Source organism: Oncorhynchus mykiss, chromosome Y, assembly GCF_013265735.2.
Source record: "Oncorhynchus mykiss isolate Arlee chromosome Y, USDA_OmykA_1.1, whole genome shotgun sequence".
Taxonomy (NCBI): domain Eukaryota; kingdom Metazoa; phylum Chordata; class Actinopteri; order Salmoniformes; family Salmonidae; genus Oncorhynchus; species Oncorhynchus mykiss.
Window position 1 is genome coordinate 24,734,910 of NC_048593.1, and position 22,491 is coordinate 24,757,400.

The 22,491-nt window shown below is 42.8% G+C and overlaps 1 protein-coding gene and 1 long non-coding RNA gene across 6 annotated transcripts in view; both read left to right on the top strand.

Annotated features, from left to right (window-relative positions):
- The first annotated feature begins 12,433 nt into the window (after positions 1-12,433).
- LOC110509863 lies at positions 12,434-16,891 on the top strand. Its single transcript, XR_002471494.2, has 3 exons — positions 12,434-12,594; positions 12,702-12,786; positions 16,162-16,891. It is a non-coding gene; the product is annotated as an uncharacterized LOC110509863 (long non-coding RNA).
- Positions 16,892-18,635: 1,744 nt separating this feature from the next.
- Positions 18,636-22,491, top strand: part of LOC110509348 (retinoic acid receptor RXR-alpha-A) — a 161,348-nt gene continuing 157,492 nt past the window's right edge. For 3 of the 5 annotated variants that reach the window (XM_036967458.1, XM_036967462.1, XM_036967463.1), the window contains exon 1: positions 18,641-19,413. In XM_036967458.1, the coding sequence (XP_036823353.1) occupies positions 19,386-19,413 (28 nt within the window). In that variant the 5' untranslated portion in view covers positions 18,641-19,385. Of the gene's footprint in view, positions 19,414-22,491 lie in introns of all 5 variants that reach the window. The other 2 variants (XM_036967460.1, XM_036967461.1) reach the window with 2 other exon arrangements.

Here is a 22,491-nt window from a genome sequence, read left to right on the forward strand (position 1 = left end):
GCCACCATATTAGCTAAAGTGACTACGTCATAGTCAGCATAGCTAATAGAACTAACGTGTTAGTAAACCCGCTACAATCATGCAGTAAAGTTAGTGTACCAGTTACACCGGAAACAGATACACCGGCGAGCCCCATGGGCAATAAATTCGTAAAACCTAAAGCTTACCTTGACTTGGAAGAGTTACAGTGTTGTGTTGGAAAGCCATAGCCAGCTAGCTAACATAGCATCCCTCTCAGCAGGGTGTTTCAGTAGGCTAAACTAGCTATCTGCATTTGCTAGCTAAGCAAGTGAAACTGGAAAAGACGACAATCTCTCTCTCTCTCTCTCTATTTCTGTCTTTCTTCTCCTTCATTTTGGAATAAATTAATTAGTAAAAAACTGTTAAACTATTGTCTTTCTCTCTCTTTGAGTCAACTACTCACCACATTTTATACAATGCAGTGTTAGCTAGCTGTAGCTTATGCTTTCAGTACTAGATTCATTATTTAATCATTTGATTGGGTGAACAACATGTCAGTTCATGCTGCAAGAGCTATGATAGACTGGAGGACATCCTCCGGAAGTTGTCATAATTACTGTGTAAGTCTATGGAAGGGGTGAGACCAATGAGCCTCCTAGGTTTTGTAATGAAGCCAATGTACCCAGAGGAGGACGGAAGCGAGCTGCCCTCTGGCTACACCATGGTGCTAACCAAGTGTTGTTGAGGCTACTATAGACCTTCTTTGCAAATAATGTGTTTTATCAGTAATAAAAAGCATAACTTTTTAAATGTCTTACAATTTAAATGTTCATGAAATTCACTGGGGAGGATGGTCCTCCCCTTCCTCCTCCAACGAGCCCTCACTGATCCATATAGAATTGTGGGAATCACAATACATATCGTATCGGCACCTAAGTATCGGCACCTAAGTGATAGTGTTATGAGGTCCCTGGCAATAGATGCAAATAATCATGAAATCAATATGCCAGGTAGGCATAACCTACTTTCTAGTTAATGAGAATGTTTTTTGGAAATCCTTTTTCCATCTATCAGAAGATAGTTATCATTAGCATCGCTAACTGCTACAGTGGTAGAAATACAGTACTTGCACTGCACACACACAGACGAGACAGGGGCATTCCTGTGTAGTTGCCTCTTAAAAAAATTGCAGGAAATATGAATTACTGATGCATTCTGTTCATGTCTTATTACAAACTTGGACAAATTAATGAATTTTCCAATTAGTTCGATACATTTAATTAATTTCCTACCAAGTTCAATATTATCGGTATATGGATTTTTTTGGTCTTTCATCTTAGCATCCAAAGGCATTGTATGCAGCCAGCTATGCACTCGTATCCCCCATGGACCAGTTCATACATAAAACATTCTCCATTCAGGGTGTAAAGGTGTCAATTTCCTCCTTAACTCAATTTAATGGCGGGAAGGCAGAATTTTTTGGGGGAAATATGCATAAACAATTTTCCACCACCATGTTACAGTGGCTAATACCTAGGAATGCTAGTCCCGGATATTGCGTATCGAGTTCAGCCAATCAGGATGCAGTAGTCTGCTGTTAACCCCTGGCTCACTCTTAGTGGAGTTGCCAACAACCGGATGTATCCGATTTTCAGGGATACAGCTAATTCAACCTTGCTTCCTTTTCCGCTGAAAACCAGATGTGGGAACACCGCTCAAGCGTTTTCTTTTAAGACTGCTACATTAGGTTACCCCTGGCTGAACGCGGGGAGCAACGTCAGGAAGTGGCATTAGCCCCTCGAACATGGTGGTGGAAAATGGTGTTTCATAAAGAAAGGGTTAAGGTTAGGGTAAAGGTAAGGTTTAGCTAACATGCTAAGTAGTTGCAAAGTAGCTCAAAAGTAATAAGCAGTTGAAAAGTTGCTAATTAGCTAAAATTGTTCATGATGAGATTCGAGCACGCAACCCAAAGGTTGCATATTTTTTCCATTAAATCAAGTTAAGGAGGAAAAAGTCACCTTTGCAGCCTGAATGGAGAATGTTTTAGTTTCAAACCGGTCCACAGAGGATACAAGTGTATAGCCGGCTGCATACATTGTCTTTGGATGGTAAGGCTAAATTACTCAATATCACCATCTGCCGGCCTTTGGGTAGTACCTTCGGGCTAAATACTACCCAACGAGTGCAGCAGCTCCATATTTCAAAGCCATATCAGATACTGTAGATCTTGAATGTAAAACATTCATTTGATTGAGGTGACCAGGTAAAATATACATCCCAATTAAAAATGTTACTCTCACAGCCAAGTCAAAGGGTAAAAAAAAATGTGACTTTATAGTCGTATTCTGGAGCCCTGCAGTACATAAGCATCATACTATACCGAACAAAACAATAAATGCAACATGTAAAGTGTTGGTCCCATGTTCCATGAGCTGAAATAAAAAATCCCAGGAATGTTCCATTTGCAACAAAAGCTGAGGAATATTTATGTCTGTAATAAAGCCCTTTTGTGGGGAAAAACTGATTCTGATTGGCTGGGCCTGGCTCCCCAGTGGGTGGGTGGGCCTATGGCCCAGGCCCACCCATGGCTGCCCCATGCCCAGTCATGTGAAATCCATAGATTAGGGCCTAATGAATGTATTTAATTTGACAGATTTCCTTCTATGAACTGTAACTCATAAAATCGTTGAAATTGTTTCATGTTGCGTTTAAATTTTTGTTCAGTATAATTCAACCCCTGCAAACTACAGTCCTTTGGGCGACTATGACATTTCGGCTCCATTGAGGAAAACAAAACGGAGCAAAATCGCGGGAGCAAACAACATTGTTGGTATAACAAAAAGACTAACAAGTGCTCCAGCCCTGCAGAATATTTTTCTTCATTTTCTCTCTAATCTCATTGTCTTCAAAGAAAAATAACAAAAGACACGGAATACCCTTCAAGCCCTCCCGGGTGCACACAGCCAGCGAGCGCGAGAGAGTGAGCGGCACAAGAGAACAGCAGCGCACCGCCTCGGCCTAGCTGCACGCGCAAGGCAGGGGCTGACACATTTTTGTGTTTCATCTCGTGAAATTGAATATTCTCTCTCATCCTTGGCATGGGACTATAAACGCTTCAGGGTGGGAGGGGGAGGTAGGTTGAGAGGGAGACATCCGTGATTTTCAGAATAGTTTCCCCCTCCTCTTTAGGAAACTGGATATATTTAGAAAATATGCCAGGGACATTTAAGCATAAAGCCCTTGACAGAAAAAGGCACAAAGAAATCACTAAACCACTGAAACCTGCCCCTGATAAATCATGTTATAAAAGAACACAGTGCAGAAACCTCTTGGAAGGCGTATAAGCCCAGTATACTGGTATAGACCGGTCTGTCCCAACATGTTGAGATAAATACAGTGGAGTGTCTTGCCAGATGGATTTTAGGAGCTCCTAGAAATGACAGACCATATGTCACCCACATTACCTTGTATGGACCGGACCCACATTACCTTGTATGGACCGGACCAACATTACCTTTTATGGACCGGACCCACATTACCTTGTATGGACTGGACCCACATTACCTTGAATGGACCGGACCCACATTACCTTGTATGGACCGGACCCACATTACCTTGTATGGACCGGATGTGCACATCACAAGGTAGTTGTTAAAATACATAGTCACTTTTGTTTCAAAGTTGAAAACATTGAGGCTCATGAAACAGTTGTACGTGCAGATGTCTTTTCCCCCAAACATGAACTCAATGTATCCTAGACTACATCCTTATCCTAGCTGCGGCACACTGACAGCACTGTATAAAGCTTTCGAGCCAATGGCATCTTTATCCTCCTCCAACCGTTATTTTCCTTCCATTATAAAAAAACTAAGAATTGTTGTCCAGCTGCAGCATTTAAGGTCTCGGGGATGGCCTATCACAATTAATAATTCATGCAGTCAGCAAGTGAATAATGAGGGGGCAGAATTTTCACTTTTGGATAAATAGCGTGCCCAATTTCAACTTCCTGCTACTCATGCCAAGAATATAAGATATGCATATTACCCATAGATTTGGATAGAAAACACTCTGAAGTTTCTAAAACTGTTTGAATCATGTCTGTGAGTATAACAGAACTTATGTAGCAGGCAAAACCCAGAGGACTAACTGTTCAGATTTTTTTTCCCCCTCTCTCTGTTCCCTGAGTTGTCATTGCCAAGGGATATTTCTTAGGGACCTGTTTTCAGTTCCTACCGCTTCCACTGGATGTCACCAATCTTTGGAATTTGGTTGAGGTTATTCCTTTGTGCAATGAAGAAGTAGGTCAACTAGGAACTGGGTAACACTGTTGAGAGTTGCGCAAGACGTGAAAAGTATCGCTGGTTTGTTTTCATTCCTGTATTGAACACAGAAAGACCCGTCTACAATTTGATCGATTATTAACGTTTAAAAATACCTATAGTTGTATTACAAAAGTAGTTTGAAATATTTTGGCAAAGTTGATAGGCAACTTTTGAAATATTTTGTAGTGACGTTGCGTTTTTTGTAAGCTGTTTTTTTCTGGATCAAACGCGCTTTATTAATGGACATTTTGGATATATATGGACGGAATTAATCGGACAAAAGGACCAATTGTGATGTTTATGGGACATATTGGAGTGCCAACAAAAGAAGCTCGTCAAAGGTAAGGCATGTTTTATATTTTATTTCAGCGTTTTGTGTAGCGCCTGCAGGGTTGAAATATGCTAACCCCTTTGTTTACTGCTGGTGCTATCATCAGATAATAGCTTCTTATGCTTTCGCCGAAAAGCATTTTAAAATTATGACATGTTGGCTGGATTCACAACGAGTGTAGCTTTAATTGAGTATCTTACATGTGTGATTTAATGAAAGTTTGAATTTTATAGTATTCTATTTGAATCTGGCGCTCTGCATTTTCCCTGGCAATTGGCCAGTTGAGACATTTGCATGCCGCCTATCCCAAAGAGGTTTTAAAATACATACAGTCACTTTTGTTTCAAAGTTGAAAACATTGAGGCTCATGAAACAGTTGTACGTGCAGATGTCTTTTCCCCCAAACATGAACTCAATGTATCCTAGACTACATCCTTATCCTAGCTGCGGCACACTGACAGCACTGTATAAAGCTTTCTAGCCAATGGCATCTTTATCCTCCTCCAATCGTTATTTTCCTTCCATTATAAAAAAACTAAGAATTGTTGTCCAGCTGCAGCATTTAAGGTCTCGGGGATAGCCTATCACAATTCATAATTCATGCAGTCAGCAAGTGAATAATGAATGTTTCTGCCTCAGTTGACAGGATGCCAGAGGTGGAACAGCACTGTTAGTGTCCTGCTCCACTACTCTGTAACTCTGGGGCTACAGCCACAGGTTCTCTCTTTCTCTCTTATCCAGGTTCCCTCTTATGCTGTGATCATACTAGACAAAATCACTGCATAAACAGATGTCAACACATCAACTTGTGATTTCATATTCATGCTTTTTCCTCTATTCAAATCAGAATAGACTGTTTTGCTGTGGAATGAAGTGTTTTGATTGTGATTAAGCTATTTTGGAGAAATCCCCAGAAGCATAGAGTTACTCACCCTTTGACTGTTCACTTTGGACCACTGTCAACTGTAATGTTTTCTCAGGAGAAATTGAGCCCATTGAAAAGGCTTCTTTGTATTGCTACCACTGACGCATCAGGCTGTGGGAACCTGGTGTTTCTAAAGAGCCAGTTACCTGCTCCACCACGCTGCTACTGCCTTGATCAGCATGTATCATAAATCATTCAAATAAAGCAAATTGACTGTTCATGTACACTCCCTTATCAGATCCACCAGACGAGCCATGCAGCCTGGTCCCATAGACTAGACATAACATAGTCAATTAGTATGATATGTTAAGTTTGGTATAGTTACATAAGACAGAAGGTTTAAGGCAAAAACGAAAGGAGTGTGGTTGGTCGGGGTAGATGGGTGGCTGTATAATGTGAACGTCTAGCAACCCAAAGGATGAGTGCTCGAATCTCATCATGGACAATTTTAGCTAATTAGCAACTTTTCAACTACTTATTACTTTTAGCTACTTTGCAACTACTTAACATGTGGGCTAACCCTTACCCTTACCCCAACCTTAACACTTTTAGCTCCCCCTAACCCTAAACTTAACCCTTTAACCTAACTCCTAACCTTAACTCTAACCTTAACCAAGAACCCTAACCCCTAGCTTAGCTAACATTAGCATTAGCCACCTAGCCACCTAGCTAACATTAGCCACAACAAATTAAAATTCGTAACATAACATACATTTTTCAAATTCGGAACATATTGTATGTTTTTCAAATTCGTAACATATCCTACGAAATGGGTGGTGAACATCCACAAATGTATACACACCATACGAAATGTAACATATCATACTAAATGGAGTGTCTCGGATTTACATACCAAATAATGTGAAATGCTCTGAGACCAGGTTGGGCAGTACTAGGCTGGGATTGCAGAGTGAGTCTGAGTCTTATTAACTGAGGTGCCCTGGCTGGTCTGTGTGTCATGCAGTGGAGTGGACACCCTGCCTCGGGGCTGCTCATTAGTACTTGTCACTGGGCCTGGCCCATTAGTCAGTAGGCAGATGACAGGGCCTCTTGTAAAGGATAGCTGACCCCCCTGGAGAGCCAAGTGTCTTCCCAAAAAGACAGATTATGGCCAGGGGCGGAGGGGGGTTCACTGGGTAGTCCAGGGAGGGCTTCTCCTCGTGGATATCCTGGGAGCTGACCTGCCCCTGACCCCGGCTGTACAATGAAGTTAGCCCACTGATGATATGGGCATTCTTTGACAAAATCGCAGATTCTACCCTGAAAAAAAAGCGGGGGCCCTCTGAAGGAGGATGGGATACCCAACAGTGATGCTAATCCCACAGCTTGGTGAGTAGGAGTTGAGGGAGGCGGGGAGGGAGAAATTATGAAATGAAATCCTAGGCATTTGCCATTTGATGAGTCTCTCTCTCTCTCTGCTGTGTTATGTAAATGACAGGCAGCATAGCTCTCAGAGCCAAGTGTAGGTATCTACTGTATCTACCTGACAGTTGGACGTGTGATGGATGAACAGCCGTTGAGTTTTGAGGCTCATGGTGGATCCTCTTTGAGTCACCATACACTGAGACTTTTTGATATCCAGTTATACCTCTTTATTTAGATGATATGCTAATTTCATGATAACAAATCAGCTTCCCCCAGAAAAGGAGAAGGGTATGCTTGTGAAGGTTGTTTGTCAGCAAATACAATTACTCACTGTCATTTATGGATAATTAACACAGATTACAATTTAATGAATGATAGGATTAAATATGCGTGGTTATTCATATTCTTTAAAAAGCAAAATTATTTTAATGTGAATGCTGAATCTTATGTAAACTGTAGCTTAAAGGATTTAATTTCCACCGGGGAAATACATTCTAAATCTTGGAGGACTTTTATTCTAGGTAGAACTGAAATGAGAACTGAAATGAACAGATTCCAGTGGTGAATTAACTATGATTCTATTAGGTTGAAAATTATCAGCCAAGGCCTCCCGGGTGGCGCAGTGGTTAAGGGCGCTGTACTGCAGCGCCAGCTGTGCCATCAGAGTCCCTTGGTTCGCGCCCAGGCTCTGTTGTAACCGGCCGCGACCGGGAGGTCCGTGGGGCGACGCACAATTGGCCTAGCGTCGTCCGGGTTAGGGAGGGATTGGTTGGTAGGGATCTCCTTGTCTCATCGCGCACCAGCGACTCCTGTGGCGGGCCGGGCGCAGTGCGTGCTAGCCAAGGTTGCCAGGTGCACGGTGTAGCCTCCGACACATTGGTGCGGCTGGCTTCCGGGTTGGATGTGCGCTGTGTTAAGAAGCATTACGGCTGGTTGGGTTGTGTATCGGAGGACGCATGACATTCAGCCTTCGTCTCTCCCGAGCCTGTACGGGAGTTGTAGCAATGAGACAAGATAGTAGCTACTACAACAATTGGATACCATGAAATTGGGGAGAAAAAGGGGTAAAAAAGAAGAAAATTATCAGCCATTTTTTTCTCAGAGATGCCATTTAGAGAACTACAGATGCCTGTCACAAAGGGTTTTCCCCATCTGACATCCTAAGAAAGTCCCCTAGTCAGTCAGTTGGCTGGCAACGGCAGGGGACCAGGCCAACACTAATGTAGAGCAGATGTGGCATTATATGAGGGCGGGTGAGGGGTGGGCTGGAACCCAGGCAGGGGAGGGGCATCAGATCTGTGTATCACTGAGCCTTCAAGAGCTCTCCTTTTGACACTCTCCATCAGTCCTACCGGAACGCTAAATGACTGGACTCTAACTCTGAGGTGACAGTTACCATCTGGCTGCTCACACAGATGCACATGAGCTCCCTCAACCCTTCCCCATTAGGTAATGTAAGGCCTTTGTCAGGGCATGGGGTGACTGCTGTGTACCACACGAGGCCTCTTGATCATTTAATGTTTAACTCAAATGGCTGTCATCTTCCCTTGGCCCTTTGTGCTCTTCACAAACACTGTGCTCAATCGCATTATCATTACAGAGGAAATCAGTCATATTAAGCCACTGTGCTGTCACTTGCCTCATCGTCTCAGCTCTGTGCTGCCAAGCCAGCGGGGCAGGACATAAGACGCATGTTAAATGAGATTTACATAAACAGTGTTACTCTGTCATTTATTTTCCTCCCTTTATACAGAAAATGTCTCGGGATTGTTTGCACAAGGAGTCCCTAAGGGCGCTCCATACAGGTGTTGGGCTTTTACAGTGAGATTATTGTAATACTGACATAATGACCGCACTCAGCTCCTTATGCTGTCAGGTGCAGGTGTTTGTGGAGCGAGAACATGGGGAGGAGAGGAGAGAGGAACGGGAGGCCAGGCAAGCAGCAGCTTCTTCAATAGGCTTTTTAGTGTAAATCTTTTCAAAGAAAAAAGGTCTCATGACGTGTTGCTCTATAAACAAAGTGAAGGTGGCAACAACTTTGAGTCACTCAGACCCTCCAAAACATTACATGATCAAACAATATGTTCAGACATGTGTATACCTTCTGTCAAGGACATAACCAGTTCCTGGTGACCAAGAAAACAGTGCACATGAATGACCCATCATGGCATGGTTGTTCCACATACAGTAGAGCTGCCAAGAAAACCACCAACCAGTTTCTCCTCTTGTTGTCTTGTAAAAGCCACATTTTTCACAGCACTTTCTTCCAGCTACCATTTAACCAATTACCACTGTTGGGTAATGTGAAATGATCTTGTTAGATTCCTAGAAAAGAAACAATCTACAGCATGTCCTTATTCCAAAAGCAGAAGTACAGTAATTAGATCAACTTTTACATAACCAAAACTATGTCAGTGTCTTAACCCAGCATAAAAACGTGACGGACACCAGGGAGATCAAGCAGCCCTATGTCCCCTTAGGAGCAACTCTCAGACATTGCATTGTGTGCCGTGTCAGTGAGAGGTTTGCCTCTGGATGGTAGAGGTTCAGACTGTAGAATCTGCCAATAGTTCACCGGAAGACTCGCTCTCGGCTTCTTTCATCTCACATTTCATAGATGCACTTGGGCAGCTCAATGACAAAACATCTTTATTCCCCCTCACCGCCCCCAACAAAACTTTCCTCAGTAAGCTGCAAATTGGCATTCTGGGACAGTTGCATCACTCATCTTGAGCGATTCTTTTGTGGCCTGAAAACCTTTTGAAAATGTTTTGCTTTGTCATCAGGAGACAAGACTTTTATTTTAACCGCTTTTAAGATTGTTTATAGGGGAGACCGGGGTTGGTTGTCACACCTTTTACTCTCGTGTGTGTTTCTCAGCTCCAGTATAGAGAAAGACCAAGGTCTTGGGTTGAAATGGGGACGCTTTGTATCCTCATATCTTATTCCAACAGTAAAAAAAGGAAATACCCATTCGATAAACAAACTGATGCTGTTTTGAGTCCAATCTAACTAGGACTGAGAAAAACAGGTTTCCAGTGTCACCAAGCATATGGCGGTACTGAGGACTGGCCTACCTTTAGTTTGTGACCATCGTCCATTTGTTCCCACGTTGCTTCGAAAACCCAGCATTTGCTTCAAATATTCTGTCCGTCGTGTTGAGTTGAATGACCTATGAACCTGACCTTTTCCGGTACTGACATAACCCCTAAAACGGGTACAGTGCAGATTAAAATATTTTGTCCTAAGAACTCAGGAAGACACGCAATAGGTAGAAAGTCAAAACTCTAATGCCCGTATGTATGGTCGCGTGTAGCCTAATTAAAGTTGCCTATTTATATACATTCAGATGACAGCTGGTATTTGTAGGCCTGTCCTATGTGTTAGGTGCTTCTTTTACATGCCTGCTTAGATCGTGTCATTACATTGCTTACTTTGCTATTAGACGTTGCTTACTTTGCTGTGTGTCTATCTGCAATTTTTGCCATGTTTGGGAGTTTTGCCCTCGCAGTGTTAAGATCGTTTTTGTCAAATTCAAACCTTTTCAACTACTATTTTTTCCTGGACTATAAATTGTAAATATATTCCTCACTTTTGAACTGTGGACCTACAACATGACGGTAAATAAATCCATCATTTCTGATCCCAGCACCTTTACTCCGCCTGCTGTCTAACTGGACCCAGAACTAGGCTGCTGGGTCCTTTCCCTTTTCCCTGTCATTGGTTGGACAGAGGTGGGAGTAGTCTCTCGAGACATCCAGGTTGCCTCCCACAATTTTCAAAATGTTTGGGTTTAATATGTGTACATAATAGAGGAGCTACTCACTGCCTACGTCCTACCTTATCCGCTTGAATAAAATACTAAATAGTAGCTAGAAAGATGGAGATCACAGAGGTTATTTTTAATGAGTGCATTTTGCAAGTGACAAGGTTTTGCCTGCAAACTTTGTTTTAGAATTGTGATGTTACTGGCAGGTCTGCCTTGTGAATTATTGGGAGAATTGTCTGTCTGTAGAGGACCCATCCCGTATTTGTGTTGTATTTTTCTTATCGAAGTTGCCAATTACGCTGCTGCTACTCTCTGTTATTATCTATGCATAGTCACTTTAATAACTCTCCCTACATGTACATACTACCTCAATTACCTTGACTAACCGGTGCCCCCGCACATTGACTCTGAACCGGTACCCACCTGTATATAGCCTCGCTATTGTTATTTTACTGCTGCTGTTTAATTATTTGTTACTTTTATTTCTTCTTTTTTTTGTAGGTATTTTTTTAAAAACTGCATTGTTGGTTAAGGGCTTGTAAGTAAGCACTTCACTGTAAATTTGATTTGATTCGAGTCCTTCAATGAAACCATACCTTAGTCACTGCTGTTGCCTAGGGTCGGGTTTACGAGACTAAGGTCTGAGAGGATAGGAAAGAGGACGGGGTGTTTCTGTTGCCTTTCCCTGCTGAAGCTTGTCACGGAGGATGGGTGTGTGGGGCAGGGTTGTGTAGGGGGTTGTGGACAGAGAGGAAGAGGGTTAATGGTGTTTGCAACAGGCCAGGCTTCCCCTCGAAGTGGGAGACAGTAGAAGGAAGTGTCCAGATTTATGGTGGACTGGCCGTGGAAGCTGCCTTCACCCTGGCAGTTGACCAGCAGACAGTAGCAGAGAGGGAGGGAGGTAGAGAGAGAGAGAGGGGGAGAGAGGGGATGCAGAGGGGTGCTGTAAATCACAGGCAGAGTGTGGCTCAGACACAAACACACACACAGCCAGGCCTATGCTCGCAGTTCACAAGGAGATAATCGCTGTGTGAAGGAAGGGTGGCTCTCTACAGGCTGCTGCCCAGATAGAGATATACTGGGGCTGGTGTACTGTGAGGAAGCCGGCTAATGCAGACAGATAGCACCTCTGATGCTCTGTCACTCCCCCTGGGCCGCTGCCAAGGCAACCAGGCTCAGTCCCTCCGATACAAACCATTTAGACCCTCTTCTAAACAGGAAAAACCTCTCCAATTTAAAATAATGACTATTCCCCTTTAAAATAATTAACTCATTGAGTTTTATGTGTAGTCCTGGGGTTGTGTTTGCATGTGTCACTAAATAAAATCTCATTTTCATAAACAACGGGTGTAGTGAAACTACTCTCAGTCAAGCCTCATTGGGTCTACTTCCTTCCTAGGTGGCCTGATTGTCATATTGCAAGTGTGTGTGTGTGTGTGTGTGTGTGTGTGTGTGTGTGTGTGTGTGTGTGTGTGTGTGTGTGTGTGTGTGTGTGTGTGTGTGTGTGCGTGTGTGTGTGTGTGTAGTGACAGATTCTGTACATGGATGGGGAGGTCTTCAGTCATATTTAAACTGCTGTGCTCACATGGACTTCTGGCCTGGTTAAGCCATCCATCGTGGTGACGGCGGCCTAGCGGCAGGCCCCGTGGAGGACGTGTGCTGTGCCCAGTGTGTACACAAGAGTCCCAGCCTCCACAGGGACTGTTTATCCAACTGAAGTCCAACAGTGTCACACTCTCTCCCAGCTGCACTGAGGGGAAATAAGTCACCCAGGACAAACGCAACGACTAATAACATCCAGACATGTCTAGCTAGTGCTCTCTGATGTTCAGTATGAATACTGTTTAACTTAGATAGAAATGAACCTATATTGCCTAATTGGTTTGAGTCTAAAGGGGGTGAGAGAAGGAGGGTTATGATGGTAGGTCTTATCTGACAGCAGACCGTACTGTACTTTAATGACAGAATCCGTCATCTTTCAGCTCAAGCCTCGAACTAAAACACTTGACTATACCTTCACCCTTACAGAGATCAATAACTCACTGAGTGAATCTGTCCCTCTCAAGACTGCCATCACTCCATCAGCATGCAATAACGCTGGACTCAATTCCAGGTAAGTAGACGATGCTCAGGAGAGATGAGCATTTCCCACCATGTGATAAAAACAGCACGCGACAAGTGCTGGGGAGATTTATCGTGGTGTCTGATTAAATGTAGCCAATTTCACTTTAATGCGATATAAAAGAATGATGCATGCTTGAATTCCGCAGGTTCCCGCAGTGTGGAGGGATTCTCATCAGCCTGTGGCAGTATTTAAACCATACAGCCTAGAGTATGATTCAAACCCTAGCGTGGAATGTTAGAAGTGCCAGTGATGTAATGTTCAATATTGATAACGACCGTGAGCAAGATGGGTTCTAATCGTTTATGAAAATATTGCGCAGCCAGCATGCATTTTTCCCCTACTGTTCCCTTTCCCTCCTGCTTCTTCACTACATCTATCGGCTCTTTCTGATAGGAAGAAATCCACAAACACCTTCGCACCTCCTATCAAATGAGCTCCTGTAAAAACACAACACTGTCAGAGAAGTGGCTCTGTGCACGCAAGGTGTAAGGTCCCTGGAGTGTTTTATAAGCATCACTGCCAACTGGATTCAAAGTATATTTTAGGCCTCTACTAAGGCATCTGTGGATCTCATGAACTGTGGATTTCTTCTTGGCCACACAAACTAAACTCAAGGATTAAAGAGTTGGCATATCATAGTGTCGGGCAACAGGGCCTATGAAATCCTGGTCTGGAAAAGTACTGTTACTGAGTGCTATTGATGGGTTTGCTTTGAAATGATAATGATAGTAATAATCTCTGACACTATTTTGTTAAAACTGTCCTCAAAGAAGTGGATTGTAGTTTTAGACATTATAACAACTGGTGTCTTGGTCTGTATGGTACCTCGTCCTGTTCCAGCAACATAGTCTCAGTGCCACGCCCAGACAAAACGTTGAGGAATGTGAACCTGAAGGTTCTGCCCATGGAGACCCACCCTGGAGGCCGACCATTCGGAACGCCTCAGCCCAGAAACCAGCCTGATGGTGATCTCGTACACTTTGCACTCCTCTCTTTTCTATACTATTCCTTCTTGACCCCCCTGTCCTATATGTCCTATATGTCCTATATGTAATTAACTCAACGTTTCAGGATAATAATCCTATACCAGCGAAAACTCTCTGTAACCTTTGTAAAATACAGAATAGAAATAGGATTCCCCCCCCCCCCCCCCCCCCATTTCTAATCTGAGAAATAAATTAAAATAACTGGACTAATTTGCCTTTGAAGTTTTTAATGATAATTTGCCTCTTAGGTTTTCTGGATATAAAATATGCCCTAAACTTAATGCCTGCCTTAAAGTAGACTTTCATGGTTTAAACTTGCTCTTGTACAGATTCCTCTGATCAGCACAACACTGTCATTGGCACAGAAAGGAGCTATAGTAGAATCACTTTTATGGATGAGTTTGATCTGAATGGTCAAGAACAAGGAGGGGAGAGACTGTCAACACTACAATAGAAAAGAGTGTAGTGATAATGGTGTGTGTGCCTCCCTACCTGAGTGGAAAGAGAAGGAGAAGAGGGGAGAAGGGAGAGATAGATAGAGAGAGAGAAAGGGGGGATAGAGAGAGGGGGAAAGGGAGAGAGAGGGGAAGAGGGAGAGAGAGAGAGAGAAAGGGGGATAGAGAGAGGGGAAAAGGGAGAGATAGAGAGAGAGAGAGAGGAGGTGAGAAGGAGAGAGAGGGGGAGAGGGAGTCAGGGGGTAAGAGGGAGAGAGAGAGAGAGAGAGAGAGAGAGAGAGAGAGAGGGAGAGAGAGAGAGAGAGGGGGAAAGGGAAAGGGGGAAGAGGGAGAGAGAGAGAGAGAGGGGGAGAGGGAGTCAGGGGGAAGGGGGAGAGAGAGAGAGAGAGAGAGAGAGAGAGAGAGAGAGAGAGAGAGAGAGAGAGAGAGAAAGGGGGGATAGAGAGAGGGGGAAAGGGAGAGAGGGGGGAAGAGGGAGATATATATATATATATATATAGAGGGAGTCAGGGGGAAGGAGGGAGAGAGAGAAGGGGGAGAGGGAGTCAGGGGGAGGGAGGGAGAGAGAGAGGGGGGAGAGGGAGTCAGGGGGAGGGAGGGAGAGAGAGAGAGAGAGAGAGAGAGAGTCAGTTATTTTCCATTTTGTACTTTAACTATTTGCACCTAGTTACAGCACTGTATATAGACATAATTTGACATTTTAAAAGTCTTTATTCTTTTGGAACTTTTGTGTGTAATGTGTGTAATTAATTTGTAATTGTTTATTTAACTTAAGTTTATTATCTATGTCACTTGCTTTGGTAATGTTAACATATGTTTCCCATGCCAATAAAGCCATTGAATTGAATTGAAAATTGAATTGAGAGAGAGAGAGGGTGAGGGAGTCAGGGGAAGGAGGGAGAGAGAGAGAGAGAGAGAGAGAGAGAGAGAGAGAGAGAGAGAGAGAGAGAGAGAGAGAGAGAGACCAATGGAAGAGCCATCGCTATTAACAGTCAAGGGTGCAGAGAACAAGGTTGGAGAGAGATACGGCATCTGAAGTGTTCAGCACAGGGGACACCCAAAACACCCTACTGAGAATTGATATGGAAGGAGGTGAAGTGTCAGACAGCTATTAATCACGGCCAAGGAGGAGGATTAAATAGCTGGGTCTAGTGGGCAGATGAGAGAGCAATGGCGAACGAGGCGTTTAAAAGAATGTATTGTGTCTGTCTTCGATTACAGAGCACAGGCCTTAGGCTTAACAGCCATCTGAGCTGCTGAGGACCATCAGAATATCAATCAAATCTTTACTCTTTCTCCTCCCTGCTCTGTAGTCGTCACCAACCGGGGCAATGAATCTTATACAATGGTTAAACAATACTGTGCTTTACTTGGGACCCTGTGGTCTTCAGAACAGACTGTAATGTCATCCAGCAGTTATGAGTTGTAGTGGAATCATTATCTAAAGCAGCGGTGCCAAACATACGGTCCGATCCGTCATGCCGATGGTTTGAGTCAAAAAATGTAATAATCAACAAACTCAACATACTTTAAAATCACTAAAACCATATCAAAACTGTGTGGAAATGACAATGGGCCTTTATACAGTTTCCTGACTGTGTCCAGCTCACTAATAATCACCAAAATTAAAGATTGACTACAAGGACGTCAATGAGTTTGACGCCCGTGGTCTAAAGAGATACACATTTTCCTCACATAGGGAAGGGAGAGGACACTGTAAAACTCACTGGTGTTTTTCCTGGGGCTTGGGAGTGGCCTATGCCCTCCTCTAGTCAATTTGTTTCATATTTTTAAGATTTTAGTGTACATGATGGGGTAAGATACTCATCAAAACAAGTATCAAAGAATGTCTATCTTTCTCTCCCTCTCTTTCTACTCCCCCCCCCCCTAACTCTCTCTCTCTCTCGCCCTCTTTGGTCCAGGTTCTCTACCCCTATGCTGTGTTGACCTGTGACTCCCTAACATTCTCTCTGATTGGTGGAGCTGCTGTGTGTATGGACTTGAACAGGAAGTGCGTTGAGCGAAGAATGATTTCAGAAATGTAACGAGGTCAGAGATCTTTTCCGGAGCCTGGAGAGAATCTACTCCCAACAAGTTCACAAGTATTTGACCTCCCACAATGCCATGTTAAAAAACTATGGGGGATGGGGGACACCAAAACCACTTTGTGTGGGTTTAAATAGATGTGGCTCACCAATCCTAACTCTAAAGCCGCTAAAAGTCTAAACCAGAACTACATCTGAAGGGAATACACAGCTATAGCTACAAAGACACGTACAGTGCCTTCAGAAAGTATTCAGACCCCTTGACTTTTTCCACATTAAGTTACGTTACAGCTTTATTCTAAAATTGGTTTTGTTTTTAAATCCTCAGCAATTTACACGCAATACCCCATAATGACAAAAACAGAAATTCCTTATTTACAGAAGTATTCAAACCCTATGATATGATACTCAAAGTTGAGCTCAGGTGCATCCTGTTTCCATCGATCATCCTTGAGATGTTTCTACAACTTTATTGGCGTACACCTGTGGTAAATTCAATTGATTGGACATGATTTGGAAAGGCACACACCTGTCTTTATAGCTGATGGTGCAAGCCATGGGATCAAAGGAATTGTCCATAGAGCTCTGAGGCACAGCATTGAAGTTCCCCAAGAACACAGTGGCCTCCATCATTCTTAAATAGAAAAACTTTGGAACCACCAAGACTCTTCCAAGAGCTGACCGCCCGGCCAAACTGAGCAATCAGGGGAAAAGGGCCTTGGTCAGGGAGGTGACCAAGAACCCAATGGTCACTCTGACAGAGGTCTAGAGTTCCTCCGTGGAGATGGGAGAATCTTCCAGAAGGACAACCATCTCTGCAGCAGAGATGGTAGAGTGACCAGACGGAAGTCACTCTTCAGTAAAAGGCACATAACAGCCCGCTTGGAGTTTGCCGAAAGGCACCTAAAGACTCACAGACCATGAGAAACAAGATTCTCTGGTTTGATAAAACTAAGAATGAACTCTTCGGCCTGAATGCCAAGCGTCACGTATAGAGGAAACCTGGCACCATCCCTACTGTGAAGCATGGTGGTGGCAGCATCATGCTGTGGTAATGTTTTTCAGTGGCAGGGACTGGGAGACTAGTCAGGCTCGAGGGAAAGATGAACGACGCAAAGTACAGACAGATCCTTGATGAAAACCTGCTCCAGAGAGCTCAGGACCTCAGACTGGGGTGAAGGTTGACCTTCCAACAGGACAATGACCCTAAGAACACAGACAAGACAACGCATGAGTGGCATTGTGACAAGCCTGGACATGAACCCGATCGAACATCTTTGGAGAGACCTGAAAATAGTTGAGAAGCAACGCTCTCCATCCAACCTGACAGAGCTTGAATTTCTGCCAAAGGTGCTTCAACAAAGTACTGAGTAAGGGGACTGAATACTTATGTTAATGTGATATTTAAGTTTTTTATTTTTAATTGTAATACATTAGCAAACATTTCTAAAAACCTGTTTTTGCTTTGTCATTATGGGGTGTTGTGTGTTGATTGATGAGGGCAAAAAACGATTTAATCAATTTTATAATAAGGCTGTAACGTAACAAAATGTGGACAAAGTCTAGGGGTCTGAATACTTTCAGAATGCTCTGTATATACTGTACATTACACATTGTCCATGCAAAATAAACAAAAAACACTTCAGTCTATAGAAAGTTTAACATGGTATGCATGAACTCTCCCATTACTCCCTTCTTGTCTCACACATTCAGGCACCACACACACACACACACACACACACACACACACACACACACACACACACACACACACACACACACACACACACACACACACACACACACCTTGAATTGGTGCTCAGTCACACTTGCTTTTGGTTAATTGCACAACTGGCTTTGATCTTTAAAGTGCCATGCACTGCATTAATTATGTATCTCGCCTCAGTACAAATGTGGCGAACACCTTCAATACTCAATGAGATGAGGAGCCCTCTCCACACAGGCCTAGAGGGTGGCTTCAGGACTTCATACAGATACAATGTTCCTTTCCTATATTGGGCAGGAGGGATTTGAAGGGGGGACAACAGAGTGCTGCTCTGCTATAGTATTCTGCTGCCAAAACTGCCTCCAACAATTCTCTGGGTGAAATGTAATCTCAAGTGAAAATTTATTTTTCACTCTTGTGAAATGTATATAAATACATGGTTATTCCACGTGTGCAGCATATGTGGTGAGGGATAGGATGCTGTCATTCCAAAAACAGCATAGCTGGGGAACAATGACGAACAAATTACCTACTTCTCTGTGCTCTAATGCAATGGGAGTTATGTAAATCATGCTGCTGTATAGGTATCTCCGGGCGGTTAGGGAAAATAACACTTAATGTAACCCCATTTGACCATTTCTTCAAGCCCTGTCATTCTATGTATTACTTCATCTTTAGTTATAGTCCCTCCCTTTGAGAGTCTTTATTCTTCAAATATGACAAATGTACTCATTTTCAATGGGCCTATTATGGATGTTTATGGCCGTGCCACTGCTTTGATTTGACCTACAATAGGTGTATGCAAGGCAAATGTGCCTTGCATACAGAAGGAGTACGAAAATTGCCACTTCAATTACCCTCCCCTTGACTCAATTCAAAGTTATTTTGAGATGCCAAGTTGTGAGTAAATACGTATCTTGGAGAGCTTGGTTTCATACCGGCTAGCAATTCTGTTTTTTTTATGGACCGATGCTAAACTGACAGCTATATGAGGTTAGGCATACTTAATTTAATACGTTTCACACGTTGGCTTCGAAACTAAAAGTCCTACAAGGGACTCCTTTTACACTCCCCCTTTCTCGTGTGTCGTTGCGGTTTGCTTGCGTTGGTGCGAGTCCCCCTTACGTGGGTCCCTATTGCAGTGAGGATCCAGTAGTTGGAGTTCTAAACCTAGCCCAAGAGAGGGAGCGCAAGGAGTGAGCTAACAGAACTAGAAACTATAGGTGCATTTTTACTCTATCGAACATCGCTTTTGAAAGACTGTCACTTTTACTGCCCTGGAGCCATCTTTCCAGCCTTTTAGTATAACGCCCTCGATCCCCGTCTGAAAACTCACACACGGTCGTGTCAGCTGGCATGAGCTAACCCACCAGACATGGAAACCAAACCTTTCATGTCATTGGGTAAGTTTTTCATCAATTTAAAAAATATATATATTATTGCAATATGGGTATTTGAGATTCCAATGTTACAACGTTTAGACTCACGCAGTGCTGACGAGCAATGGTGTCATTTATGCACTGCGTTTTGAAGCGTCAGAAATGAGTAGGCTAGCCTAATTGCGTTCATGTAAAATGATAATAATGTTTAGGTTACGTTATGCGCAATATATGGAAATACACATAGACTTCTTGTTTGTAAATATCAAAACATTTTCTCACCGTAGCCTATGTTTCACTGAAAGGAGAGAAACTTGAGTTTGTTGGCTTGTTAAATATAAGCGGCTGCTACTCTCCCGTGTACCACACTCCTATCAGAGCTGATGACATTCGATTGATTAGGGTGACATCTCATTCGGGAAAATTATAGCCTACTCTCTCTTTCAGTAGATTTAATATCTGAGTATTCTGCAAACTATTGTCGATTAGCATTTTAATGGCACTTCCAGCTAATTTAATTTAAGGAGTCTATAATGCAAAATTGTATAGTAGGCTATTTGAAAATCTATATTTACCGGGCAGGGAAACAAACTTGGCTAAATTGCATTGCAAATGCACTTGAGAAATAGTTTATTATGTACGTAAAAACATCCATAGCCTACCTTTGGTAGCGAACTGTTGTTCATGGTAGACTACCAGTATACCGTTTTTACAGTAAGTACATTAGTCTACGCGCAATGGAGTCGATACAATCGGCTACAATAGCCTGCCACTGAAAGTGTTTAAAATGGACTGCACACTCCTTGAGTAAATACCAGCCAGAGAATACAAATGTAGGCAATAGGCCGACGTTTACTAGAGGTATTTATTTGAAGAGGCAAGCATGCTAGACAATGTAACCTTGCACAATTGAATATATGCCATGTATTCCTCGCAAGCCAATTTATTGGCCCGGCTTGTATTTTTGTTTCCACCCAATGTTTTGAAGTCGTGTATGAGTAGGGGTCCGAACGATAAGAGGGTGAGGGTTCAACTCGAGCACGAGAGACAACTCAGAAAGTTGGTACTGGGCGTTGGAATGATTTGGGGTTCAGACTCATGTTGTTGCGGAGCGGAAATTAAAAGCCATTCTGCACTTATTGCTTATCAATAACAAGTCCAATTTGATTTATTTTATTCGATAAAAAAGTTGACTCTTTTAAAGCAATTAAGTAATGATTGTAAACGTAGATGTGTGGAAATGTACACTATTGAAATGTATACAATATTGTTTTTATTCTATTATCTGTCTTATGGCTACAACATGTTAAGAGCATGTGTATGAAGACCATTTTTGGTCATTTGTTGTTAAGTTGTTTTTCACATAACCCGTTTTCTATTGCAGTTCAGAATTATGTTAATTGATTGTATTGCTTCAGCACTGTACCTGTTTTCATTACAGCACTCAATTATGTTGATGAAAATTATGATTTGAATTAGCATTATTTTCATGTAGTAGTAATTAGCCATATATAGTCTAGGCCTAGTATCTTTTTGTCCTAAACTGTATGAGAATACAACAAACACACACACACACACACACACACACACACACACACACAAACACACACACACACACACACACACACACTTACGGTATAAATCATTAATACTCAGCTACTGTATGTCTGGTGAACTGTATAGAGCACAACTTGTCCCATGTAGCAGAGACATAGCTCAGAGCTGTAGGCAGCCATGTTATTGTGTCTGCAGGTCAGGGGCGCCTCATGTTACACCTTGACACATCATCAGCCCGCCTGCCCGCCACCGCCAATATGCACAGATGAGAGGCACAGGGACGTCTGGGATATCTCTATCTAATTACACACCTGATCACTGACACTGTGACCACACAGGCCTTTATATGACTTATCTGACATACATCTCACATATCACCATGCCAACTTTCACATAGACATGACAGGTTGCATTTACAGGCCTGCTGTAGTTTCCGTGTCTCCATATTAAAATTATTACGGATTTTTCCCAAAATATTTACAGACCCATCATAGCATGGAGCCTGTGTGTGTTGTAATAAAACAGTAATAGCAGTGTAATAGTTGAAGTGTTATATTAATCAGCATCTCTCTATGCTTCTTCAGTACAGCTGAGGTTTTAATCACTCTACACTGTTTCAACATGCTGTATCAGCAGGCAATTCTTCGTCCGTTCTTGATTGGTCGGCCCTTAACTCGGGATTTAAATACAAACTTTCCCCAAACTCACTCTAACGCTCTGATTGTTAATTGCGCACTTCAAGGACACCACTAACTCTGATAAGCCCTGGAATGTATTGATTAGCTGTTCGCTCTATGTAATTATCTAGAGTTGTGCTGCATTAGGATTTCAAACATGCCACTGTTTGAAATGACAGCTAGAGTATTTTACAGTTATGGATTGATTGCTGGCTGTGATGATTACATCCTGCTTTTGGCACGGTATGTTCTCTAGGGTGCTAGCTAGCCGCCGGAGCCTGTTTTTTTTTCATTTTCTTCTCCCTCCTCACTTAAAGCTGTGAAGAATGGAGCGGTGACATTGAAAACAGACAATGTCTTCATTTTGTCAAAGGAATTTGAGCATGGCTATCACAATCAGCCAAGAAACCATGTTTTGAAATGTAGAGTGTCTTTTGCCAGCGAAGGATTGATTTTGGGAGAAAGGGTTGTATTTAGCTTTGTGTGTTATAAAACAGAGAAAGGGATACTGCCTTAAATAGCCTGTCTGCTCCATAGGACAGATCCTGTAATACCTGAGATGTACTATGTTATCTATGACTAGAGATAACTGAGGAAAACTGACCTCATATATCCTAATGTGTACTATGTAACATGAGTTTTGTGACACTGTTTCAACGGAGTGGGGACACAGTTGAGGTCAGGAGATTGTCTGTAGCTTCAAATGTGTCTGTGTTGTATTGTTGATTTCATGGAACTTACTGGATGTAAATAAGAAGTATTGTTTGTAGCATGACAATGATGGTGAGAAAAATATAGATTAACTCTTTGGCAGGGTTCCCCCCCCCCCCCCCCCCCCCCCCAAAGTTATTAGAGCAAAATAAAGTAT